This window comes from Leptidea sinapis, chromosome 29 (assembly GCF_905404315.1).
Source record: "Leptidea sinapis chromosome 29, ilLepSina1.1, whole genome shotgun sequence".
NCBI classification, from domain to species: domain Eukaryota; kingdom Metazoa; phylum Arthropoda; class Insecta; order Lepidoptera; family Pieridae; genus Leptidea; species Leptidea sinapis.
Genome location: NC_066293.1, coordinates 8,133,368 through 8,146,397, shown reverse-complemented (window position 1 = coordinate 8,146,397; position 13,030 = coordinate 8,133,368). Strand labels below are relative to the sequence as shown.

General features: G+C 35.1%; 1 protein-coding gene across 1 annotated transcript in view; it reads left to right on the top strand.

The window, feature by feature from the left end:
* The window catches only part of LOC126973387 (single-minded homolog 1), a 97,788-nt gene extending 85,678 nt beyond the window's left edge, over nt 1-12,110 (top strand). The window contains exons 7-9 of the mRNA XM_050820634.1: nt 4,976-5,082; nt 6,412-6,559; nt 8,657-12,110. Coding sequence (XP_050676591.1) covers nt 4,976-5,082; nt 6,412-6,559; nt 8,657-9,233 — 832 coding nt within the window. The 3' untranslated portion in view covers nt 9,234-12,110. The remainder of the gene's footprint in view (nt 1-4,975; nt 5,083-6,411; nt 6,560-8,656) is intronic.
* Nucleotides 12,111-13,030: the final 920 nt, after the last annotated feature.

The following is a 13,030-nucleotide window of genomic DNA, read 5'->3' as shown; positions in this document are numbered from 1 at the left end:
CATTGCCACTCTTTTATATCAAGATTTACAGATCATTTCAATTACAATATAATATGTAAAATGTAAAATGATGCAACAGACACACTCAAACGTCAAATAGTCAATGTCTTACGCGAGTAAGTCAAAAAAGTAAATGTAAATTAATACAAAAGTTATTGAGTACAGTAGCTGCATCATCCACATACACCATAAATCAATAAAGGTATTCTGTGAGCATTTTATAAGCGATTATAAATAAATAAACATGTATATATCCATACATATATATATATATATATATATATACAAAGGCGAAATATGTCACAGTAGACAGACGAACTAACCGAAAGGAAATCAAAGCCTCAAAAAAAAAGTGGCTACGCAATAAATCGCAATCTAACAGAATGGATAAACTCTTCTCCGGCAACTCATCTCTTGACACCTGTTGTTGCGGATGACCATGGGCGGTTGTCTCAACATTTCCCATCACATGATCCTATAGCGGTTGCGTCTCTTATTAAAAGAAACCACTGAACTGTATAAATACCACTTTACAGGCTGTTCCATATCTTTGACAGCAAATTTTTTATGCCTAATTGAAGCGCCACTCGCGAGCGTCCAGAGAACTAATTTTGACGTATAATACAAATGGCTGCGAGCGAAGCGTTTAGTACCCTGAAGTATTATTGCATTTTGAATTAACTTCGTCGTTTTCCGTGTTATTTATACTTCAGGTATCAACGTAATAAAGTACACATTTATTTTTTGTAAATAGTTTCCTATCGAAGGTTGTCATCATGAGTATTAGTACCGCAGACTCTCGCTATATGGCCAACAGCGCCAAAATGGCGAATTTCAATTTGACAGCCGCCAGTCCAGAGGTAAATAGTGGAGGTCAGTGAATGAAATACACTCCTATTTGGTCTAATGTACTTATGAAGAAATGCGACCGAAACGAAGAGTAAAATTTTTATGAAAATCTAATCCGTTAGAGGACCTATATATATACATGTATATTTGGGTATAAGTAAAAAATGCCATATTTATATTTTGCTGAAAAATTTTCCAAATATGTTAATATACCTAGGTATTTCACAGAAGCCCCGTGCCTATGTGACAATGACGAACATAAAAAAATGTTTGTTTTAAAACTTAATGTCAATGATTTAATTATTTATGCATGTAGCGAGCTTGTAAGTGATAGGTATACAATTTCTATCTAAGGAGTGTGGTCTAGAATAAGTTAAATAAATAATTAATTCCGGATGTACATACATACATATAATCACGCCTCTTTCCCGTAGGGGTAGGCAGAGTCCACTTCTTTCCACTTGCTACGATCCTTACATACTTGTTTCGCTTCGCCCATTTTCATTATTCCTTTCATACATACTCTCCGGTTTAGGGTACTCTTGACCTGGCCTTTTTTCAAGACGTCCCAGATTTGATCTTGAAACGTACCCCTTCCAACACTTTCATTCACACTGGCCTTATACACTTTCTTCGTCAATCGTTCTTCATTCATTCTCTCGACATGTCCAAACCATCTCAGCTTATTATAAGCATCTCATTCCGGATGTATTCTGGTGAATACATAGGTCTAATAAATCTCTTATTTGATATCTAATCTTTATAATAAACTAGTTGACCCGACAGACTTTGTTCTGTAGGTATATAATAAATAAAATAATGTTTTTTATGAATTTGTCAATAATATATCATAACATCAAAAATTATTTCGTAAAATATGCTCCCTGTTGTTTTAATGAAATTGTTTCACAGCAGAACTGTCAAACCGTGCGTTAATAAATTCTCTCATAGAAAATATGTCCATACAAAACCAATATCGGGGACACATCAAAGGAAAAACAAAATTGTTGGTTTTATTTAATTCCGAACACTTTCATATTTATTCACCTTTTAAACCTTCTCTGGACTTCCACAAATAATTCAAGACCAAAATTAGCCAAATCGGTCCAGCCGTTCTCGAGTTTTAGCGAGACTAACGAACAGCAATTCATTTTTATATATATAGATTTAAAATAAAAGTTTTACATTGCTGCTGTAGACGTATACAAGATGACTTTTACATTAAATACGACAATTTAACACCCTCAGGCTCTTAAATTTTAAATGTTTATTGTACGATTTTTATATAAAAAAACCCGCTGAGTTTCTTGCGCCCATTCTTCTCAGGTCTGAGTACACCAGTGTATACAAGACTGTGGAATGAGCTTCCTTGGCATAAAGGCATAAAAACGCATTTATTTTCTTAAAATTCATTCCTTTAGAATTCTTCTGTCTTCTTTCTTATGTTCAATCCATATAATATACTAGCTGACCCGACAGACGTTGTTCTGTTCATAATAAAAAAAAACTCTTGCGGTCGGAATTTCTTAAAGCCTTTAGACCTCTACTCGGCGAAAGTAATATTCCTACCAAATTTCAAGCCTCTACGCCTTATGGTTCCAGAGATATTGGGATATGTCAATATATAGGAGGAAATCCATTAAGTATTTTTTTTATTAAAATAAGTGACGAGACGTTCAGCTGATGGTAATGGATACGCCCTGCCCATTACAATGCAATGCCACTCAGGATTCTTGAAACACCCTAAAAATTATGAGCGGCACTACAACTGCGCTCGTCACCTTGAGACAAGATGTTAAGTCTCATTTGCCCAGTAATTTCACTAGTTTCGGCGCCCTTCAGACCGAAACACAGTAATGCTAACACATAACTGCTTCACGGCAGAAATAGGCGTCGTTGTGGTACCCATAGTCTAGCCGGCATCCTATATATTTATATAGGCAAAGTATATATTTATATAGATAATATATTATAAAATAAAATTACAACTTAGATACTAATTAAATACAGGCTTATTACTTTGATAATGATTTTCTCAAACTTTTTTTTAATTGCTTTCATTTCGGATCCATAAATGCATCATAATTTTTACTCGTATAGTAAACTAATACTTGTACCAGCGTACAAACAATATGCTTAACTTTTTTAACGCACCATAGACAACAATACAAATTAAGCGGCAAAACAGCCCCCTGACACTTGAAGCATAAAAAGTGTTGACACAAAAAACCCGATCACTTCCGGCAATTAACTGTAGAGGGAGCCACTGTCAAATGTCACAGAGGGAGAGGTCTATTGTCTGTGGAGGGATGCTGGTTTTTATAAAAACCTTTTTGTTGCAATTATGTCGGGTATCCATTACGCGAAATGTGTTTATGTGAGACGCTTAAAAGCGTTTGTAAGACCACTTTAACGTAAATAGTTTTATATTAATACTAGTGGACCCGACAGACGTTGTCCTGTACACACGTCTTAAATTTGAAAAATCGGTCCAGCCGTTAGGAATAGTTCACTAACATACACATGGGCAGGAGAATTATATAATATGAACGGAATTGAGAATCTAAACCAATCTCACTGAAACAAACAAAAAAATCATTAAAATCGGTCCAGCTGTTTAGGAGATAGTGTAATTGTGAACCTAAACTATTCTCGAATCCACCTGAAGACACACACCAATCTCAAATTCACTGGAACACACAAAAATATCAACAAAATCGCTCCAGCCGTTTAGGAGGTAGTTAAATTGCGTAGGTCGTGGCCCGATGCCAAATAAGTACCTAAATCATAGAAAGATTGGATAATTTATACGTCCAGATAACGCCTCTCGCTGCTAGACAACCGATGAAAACAGGCCAGGCTTATTACTTTTGTGTGTGACAAGTTACGTCTTACACTCGCGATTTGTAAGTCACTTTGTGTTAGTGTGCGTGCATTGTTTAAAATAGGGGTTAATTATCAACGTGCATTTTTTTTGGCGTTTTCATAACTATCACAGTAAATCTAGACGTAAGTATAAATGATCTAAGATATAAAGCATTGTAAATGTACTTGCTTCATTTAGGCTAATAGTAGGTAACTAAAATGCGAATTTTGATTCAATTATAAATTTCCTGTCAAGTCAAATCAAAATCACTTTATTCATGTAAGTCACGGAAATGACACTAATGAATGTCAAAAGATTACTTTTCCTTTTACATTTACCGCTACTTCGTAAAAAGTTGACTTTAATGAGAAGAAGTGGCAAGAACCTCATTGCTAATCTTTTAAATCAACATTTACACCTTCATCGTTTAACAAATCATTTCAACTACAATAATATATGTAAAGTGATGCAACAAAACTACACAAAAACATCAAAATCCTGTAGATGAAGCCACAACCTGAGAGTTGAACAAAAAGCAAACAGAATTTTATAGCGAGGTGGTACTCGAACGGTTAGCTCAGTAGGTTAGAGCACCGGCACGGAACGCCGGAGGTCGTGGTAACGAATCCCGCATCGTTCATAAAATTTTGTTTATCTTATTTTGTTTTAATGATAATTGTTCATATATACAATTTGTTGTTTTAAAGTGATAACCCTCACTTCTGGGATTAATTACACAAATAAAATTTGAAAACAAAATTGAAAACAAAAACTCTCAGGTTGTGGCTTCAGTTGAACAAAGTTGATATGTCACTCGAACGGTTGGCTCAGTTGGAAAGATCGCTCGCACGGACCGCGAGAGGTCGCGGGTTCGAGTCCCGCATCTTTCATAAAATTTATCACTTTACAACATAACAGATTTCTTAGATTTGCAAGAGCGACATCTCAAGTCAATTTCCTAATATGCAAATATTGGGGTTAAGCAGGTTATCAACTATAAAGTAGATCCTGTAGATGGAGCCACAACCTGAGAGTTGAACAAAGCATGCATACAAGATTTTATAACGATACGTCACTCGAACGGTTGGCTCAGTTGGAAAGAGCGCTCGCACGGAATGCGAGAGCTCCAGGTTCGAGTCTCGCATCGTTCATAAAACTTTGTTTTCAGTTTTATTTGTGTTCATATATAAATTTGCCTGCGATATTTGCATATTTAAAGTGCCTATAAATGTTCAGTTCAATAAAAATTATTCGTTACAGAGTGGCGTCACTGACGGGCTATGAGCCCCAGGACCTGATAGAGAAGACCCTGTACCACTACATCCACGGAACTGATGTTCTACACATGAGATACTCCCATCACACATGTAAGTTTTACCCTAATTTTATGGCCATAAGGGACGAGACGAGCAGGACGTTCAACTGATGGTAATTGATACGCTCTAACGATTACAATACAGTGCCGATCAGGATTCTTGGAAAAGCCTAAAATTCTGAACGGCACTACAATATTGCGCTCGTCACCTTGAGACGTAAGACGTTAAGGCTCATTTGCCCAATAATTTCACTAGCTACGGCGCCTTTCAGATCAAAACACAATAATGCTTACACATTACTGCTTCATGGCAGAAAAAGGCACTTTTGTGGTACCCACAATCCAGCCGGCATCCTGTGCAAAGGAGCCTCCCACTGATAATAAAAAAATATATTAAAAAGAGGCAACACTGGAGTAGGAACATCGAAATGAGTTGCGTAGTTAACATAGGATAAAGGCTACAGCAGCTGCAATGTTACCCTATAGCACTTTATGGGAGTGGGGGGGGGGGGGATTGGGGAGACGAAAGGTCAGGAGGCTTAAAATAATGACTAATATAATAAGATATCTATATGCATATATAAAGCACAAAGATGGTGTTGTAAATTTTATTCCTCAGCATTCACAATAGTTACAAACCCATATTATATCTATGTATATCTTTGGAAAGATCTTGATGATAAGAAATTAAATCAATTCAAATCACAATATATTCAGATTCAAACATTTACCACACAGTTACATTGAAAATGATGTTTATTCAATGGAAGATGCAATTTTTAATAAAACAATGGCCATTTTGAACAAATTGAATTGTTGGGAAAGGTCGGTCGTTAGAAGTAATAATATTAATAGAATACCTATGGTCCTTCAGCCAAATGCGGTCATAGATACGCTCTCTCACCAACAACGTACACAACACCCGATGGACAAATGTCTCAGGCTGTAGACAGTCGAAAGAGGCGATTCCTGCACTATCGCCCAAACTGACACGTCGACTTATTAGCCTAAACAGACACGACATCCGAATTATGGTCGGCACCCTAACTGGTCACACATCACTGAACAAGCACCTATTTACAATCGGCGTTACGGACAGTCCTAGGTGCTGGAATGTACTGGGGTGGCCAACCAACGGGCAAAAACCTTACTAAATACAAGGTCGCTCCAGGAAGTCTGCGAACACCCCAGAAGTGTTCTGAACTTCTGGAAGGAGCTGGGCTGGTTGGAATGACTGGCCAGCACTGCACGCAAAATGGACCCAACTAAGCGGTCTAATTGCGGAAACAGGAGCCCTTTACCAATACCAATAATACCTATGGCTTGATTCTTCGGCATTAAAACAAAATGAAGATTTATATTTGCTCGTATATTGTTTCAGTGTTGACGAAGGGCCAAGTGACGTCACGCTACTACAGGTTCCTCACCAAGACGGGCGGTTGGGTCTGGATGCAGAGCTATGCGACGATCGTACACAACTCAAGGTCCTCGCGGCCTCACTGCATCGTCTCTGTCAACTATGTACTCAGGTATGTAACCGTACCAGTGACGTGAACACAACTTGACTCAATCTATATGACGGATGAAGGCTGGTCACATGGTCAGGATCCTCGTGGTTATCCATTGTCGTGGGCGTTTAAAACACAGTCTTACAAACACACGGTATAATCTGGAACAAACATTACAGTAGTAAAAATATAGACATTCACAAATAAATCAGTTACGAAAACATACCTAATAAGAATGTTGCGATGTTGGAAGTTCGGGTATTGAAATGATTATAGTCTGAGTGCGATAATAAGCCCCTTTATTAGTCTATGTAACTACTTATATACTAGTTGGAGATATGAGTGTGTGTATAGGTGTATAAAGGTCTTACACACACTACACCTCCCCCTAAATAGAAAAAAAAAATATATTTTTATTATATACCATTTATTTTTTATACATATTTGTTCAATTTATATGATCATTAGATATAAAATTAAAATACATCAACACAGTTACTGAAATAATTCAAATAGGTGTTAAAACGTACACTAATTTACAAGTAATTTTCAGTTAATGACAAAAAAACCAATTTAATTATTTAAAATTACAATTCCATATAGGTACTGTAATGTTTATTTTAGAAAAATAAAGTAATGTTGCAATGTCCAAGAAATGGTTTATCTAAATTTAAAAAAATAATTTATATGGCAAAACAATGTTTTCCGGGTCAGATAGTAACCATTTCCTCAGCAACCACAATAGGTACAGACCACCGTACACATACATACATTATGAGTCACTTTCTTTTGTTTGTAAACAAGAAAAATCAACCAATCACGTGCAGGACGAGCGGGTCCTCTTATTTTATAAGGTACTAGCTGATACCCCGCGACGTCGTTCACGTATGTATTTTTACACCTTGGGTTACATTACTGGACTTTTACTACTAAAAGTCTCTACAGATCCCTAATTTTTTGAAAATGTTATATAGCCTATAACACTCGGGGATAATGTAGCTTCCCAACAGTGAAAGAATTATTCAAATCGGTTCAGTAGTTGCGGAGCCTATTCAATCCTTTCAAACAAATCTTTCCTCTTTATAATATTAGTGTAGATTATATATAGGGAAGTGTACCGAAGGGCTGTTTGACCTGTTCTTACCGCCGAATTAAATCTTCGCACGACACGCCACAAATTAGGATATCATCCCCACCATCTATATGTGTGGCGGTCCTCCACAGTGCGGTTTTCAATGAACTTTCTTCCACGTACTACAAAGCTGTGGAATGAGCTACCTTGTGTGGTGGCTATAGTCAGACCTTAATATATTTTACCAAATCTTAATTAAAAAAACTTCGCATTATTTTAGTTACTGTAGCAGCTATATATTGTCTTAACGAGATTTATGTTGTTATGTTTGAAGACTTTAAAAGGCGTTCCTTCTTTTTCCTAGCCTCAAAGTTATGTAACCTTCATTAGTATTCTCATGTTTAATGTTCAAAGGAAAATCGCTGTACATTTCTGTTGTATTAATCATTTATGAATAAAGAATTTTGAAATGAAAATGTCTTAAAACAACTCAATACCTCATGGATTGAATTGAATTGATGGCTATATCATGCAGGTTCATGTAAATTTTTCTCATGATAAGTAGTGGTGATAAGCTAGAAGTCTAAGTTATGGTGAGTGACTCGTCCAGCCAAATGCAAAGCCACTCATCGTTCTTGAAAAACATAAACTTGTGAACTCTCGTCACTTTGAGGCGAACATTAAGGCTGAGATCTATAGCGCGTGATCTTAGACTTTACTTATGTAAAACTCATCTGAGTAGTAGCTTGAAATAATCTTTGATTTCTTTTTTGTAGTCATTTGACAGTTGAAATTATGCTTAGCTTAAGATAATACAGCCCAATGCAAAAGTCAAGTTCGCGTTTTATCACACTCAGCTAAGTTTGAGGTACTTAACTCTGAGCAATGTCTAAGTACGCCCCATAAGTCTCATTGTTCTCATGTCCCTAGCTACGGCGCCCATCACACCAAATAAAGTGTTCGCTTGAATAGATGGTAGCAGAAATATTTGCCGAAATATAGACAGCAGCTTCTCACTGATAATTAATAGTATCTTTCTTTTACAGCGACATCGAAGAAAAACACCTCATACTAAACGTAGACCAAGGACCACCGAAATTAAATAGCCACGAGACGCCGACACCACACGCGCACACATCGCCACAAATGACACACGTAAGACACGCGGATAAACTCAACCACATCGTCAGTGAAGACTTCAATACAGACTCCGGTGGGGGGTACGCGTACCCAGATTACACACTCCCAATAATCCCCCCGTACGAAACACAAGAAGACTTCCAAAATGGCTACCAAGAGATATTCTACGGCGAAAACTATACGGAACCAGAGGTACCTAATTACGCGTATCCCCAAAACCAACGTCCCTTCTCCGCTAGTTCATCATCATGTAGCTCAATAGAAAGTTCCGAAGTCAACCAACAGTTTAACTACACTAATTTAATTTCATTCTACGGCCAGCAGAATCAAAATGGCCGACCGATGGACAGCAGTTTTGGCGGGAATTTTGGCAAAATGACGCCAAGCCCTTCTGTACAAGAAGCCGCTTACACGAGCGTTATTGTAGATAATACTCAACAGTTTCATCACCACAGTAGTAATGTTAACGAATTTGTACATTGAATCAACGTCAGATATTTATTTGAAACAAGAGTGACAGCTGTCATTTTGAGATGTCAGACTGAAAGTCGAAACAAAGCGTAGAGAATATCCAAATATTAAATGGCAGATAATTTATTGTTTAATGATAAGCATATTTAGATGAGGCCTTGTACAGATTTATGAACTCTAAATATCATCGATGTTTTGGTATCAACTATTTCTTTCTATTTTGTAGAAAATAATAGTCGAACTAACCGAAATTTTAGAAACTGGATGGGAAGTGGAAGACTTACCTTGTCACGCACACTAAAGTATTATTTCTGGCCTGCTTTTAACAGCAAGAGACTCTATCTAGACGTATAAATCTTCAAAGGGGAAAACAATTTTCTGTAAAGGACTGTTTTAACTTTTCCCGCATTTTATTGCCGGATGCCAAGGTTCTATTTGCGGTTTATTTGACTCCGCCGTTTTTATCAGTGTTGGAAGTAATGTAAAATAATAATATAAAAAAAGCCAGAAGTAACAGAAACAGATAGAGATATTGTTTTTAGAAGATATAGCTGATGTTTTCTCTAGTGAAGTGTCGAACTTGACATATTCTATTTTCTCATTGGTTTCGTGGTCAAAAGTCAACACCAAATCAATGTTTATTTGTTTAGTCATCATTGGCTTATTATAAACAACTAGACTCCCAATCGCATATTAAAAGGTCGATAAAAAATGTTTGAGCGGCGTTGTATATACGTATATAGATAATATTAAGACGTTCAAATTAACACCTTATTTCGTGGCAGTAATGTTCAAAGTTTATTGTATACGCTCATTAGAAGCTCGGACGCGAACACGAGGCAAGAACATTTTGTGTTAGCAATTGAAATATAATTATTTAGCAAAGTAAATAAAAACGTCAAGTTAGTTACAAAATTTTGTTAATTTAAAGGGGCACACACCTGAAATACAACACTACATCCTTATTAAGTTTTATATATGCTGTTATTTGGATAGTTGTAATGAACCCTTTGTCATTCCGAGGCGTTGTATTCAAAGCGCGGTCGAAACACATCTGAACAAAAACTCAGCGTAATAGACGCGTAGGCAGAGTTTTGTTTCAGATAATTTTTGAGCGAGATTGTGAGTCTAGTTGCTTATTATACTATAAGTAATAGATAAATAGGATATACTTGTACTATTTAAAGTATGTTCAAATGAAACGATATTTTAAGTTTTTCTTCCACCATTTATTTTGTTTAGATAAGTGCGTGTGAATATGAAAGAAATAAGCAATATTTAAGGCTTGGATGTTTCTTTGGAGTTTAGACATCATTACGAATATCAGACCCCTGATTTTAATTGATGTGTCAATATTATTAAAATATGACCGGTTTGCAAGACAAATCAGGTATGAATAATTTAAGTAACCTATGATTCTGTAAAGGCAAAAATATTAGCCATTCTCAGCGGAAATAATATTTAGTATTAGCCTATATCTTCCACCAGAGGGCGATGTTAAGTACTTTACCGCCAGTTTCATTGTGAGGCGCTATTGATTATTATTTATTATAGATTTCATACTTGTTCCCATATTCTAGGACTCTTGGTATAACCTCGTCAGTCAGAACCCTGACCTATTGTGGAGTACGACTAGCGTGATAAAGTCTTTCTTTCATATTTGACATAACCACTTCAAAATAATTTCTTTCTCAACAAATATCGAAATAATGCTTCCCTACAGTTTATTTATCATTATTTTTATATACCCTAAAGAAAAACTAAATAGACCAATAATAACTTGACCGCTAAGCTGTCCCCCTGAACCGCACAGAGGTCAAGTGACCTCTACTAACAAAATGACGTTTGATGCGCGTTCAGTCGGCATTCAGACACACAAGCGAGACGAACAAATGCCAAAAGTAAACGTCAATAACATTACCTATCACAGCTAAGTACAATTGACTGAGTTTACTTAATTAATATATAAATTAAAACGTATTTTATTGTGTATAATGCTACTAAATCAGGGCAGTAACTGCTACAACACTATCACATCATTGAACTTAGTCGTGTATATATACCGTGCAGGGAAACGATGACGCGTCATACCGTTTTTGGCGGGAAGCGTTGTGATTGGTTTATTTTGATCGCGTCATGGACGCCGCGCCCGTATACCCCACGCGTTGACGCGGACTCCATAGTAATATGTAATTTGTTGGTCTAATCTCTTTAAATGTCTATGATTTTCCCCATTAGAAGCATTTTTATGTCTTTTCCTTTACTGCTATATTGCTCAGACTATTTATTCTGTGCCACGATTCATCTTCACTTTTTATAGTAACAATTTACAATATAAATATATGATTGATACCATAATGTCAGATGTATAAAAACAAACAAAATTATTTGCGAATACTTAGGGAAGCATTCGATATTCAAATAATTCATAAGTTCTCTTGTTTACATAATTTGTATAATAATAATAGGCTGCCAGAAAAAATAAAACCATTAGACGTACTTAAAACAATAATAATTCTTGTCACTTGAAACGGTAATGTTTCATCTAATTTAATTAAGTATATTATATTGCAGTTGTAAATATTTGTACATAGGATACAGAATATATTTATATAATAAATTATATAAAGTAGATTTTAAGCTTTTAATAACTCTCTTTCAGTCCACTTTAAATCTAACGAAACAATATTCACACAGTAATCCTAGGTCTTATGTGAATGCTGTGAACTTTAAGGGTATTTTTTAAGGGAACGAAACGGATTGTCTCGATTTCCGGCGAACCTAAAAGTCCTATGGAAAAAATTTAAATAGGATAGGTAATAAAAAGATCTACAACTTTTGTCTTTACACTCCTTTCAAACAACTTCACAATTTATGTGAAAAATTGAAATCACCAAGTATTTAGTTTTTGATTGTGTTTCACAGAAAAAAAAAAACCACCAAATTTGGTGGAAAGTTTCTTTTTTATATCCATGAATATAGATATATTATATAAATAAACTGTAATTTTTTTGATTTGTACTATTTATTTTCATTTTTTTCCATTCGCCTTATTTTGACTTAAATATCGAAAAAGGTAATTTTTTAATTAATAATAATTTTTATTTCTAAAAATTCTGACGTCAAAATATCAGCTTTGGTCGGTGGGCTTTTTATTTGTTGAAATCTCTAGTTTTTTTTTAAGTAAAATATACATTACATTTGTAATGCTTTTCTCAGAAAATGTATAGAAGCAAAAAAAACTCGAATCCGATATTTTGCTTATTACTCGAAAATCATAAGATTCCATGTTGTTTCATGTCGATAGCAAAAAAAAATTGGAAATCGAAGTATACTTCTATAATTAACTACCAAATAAGTTAATATTTAATTAGACCTCTTCAATATTTTGAGAAAATTGTAGAATCTTCTTTAAATTATATGCGAAGATGCCTATTTATTATTATTTTAAGATAACTTATATACATGACCCCCCTTTCCCGACCTCAGATCACCCGTAATTTATTTTTCCTTTCCTTTTAGTTATATTCTCTTCTTTTTCCTATGGGTTTCATCCTACTTTTATTTTTTTTTTTTGGATTCAAAAAATAATTAATCCTGGTCTACAACTGAATTACAATGTAATAAAGAAGTTAAATGAAAACGTAGTATGGCATAGCATTTTAGTGAACAATTTCTAATTTATATTGTGGTATATAAAATTTACCTATTATTATATACATGAAAAATAAAAATAAAATACTTATTTGACCACTTTATTATTATTAATATCCCGGCGTGACACTATTTCTTTTTTGTTAGTTTTATTG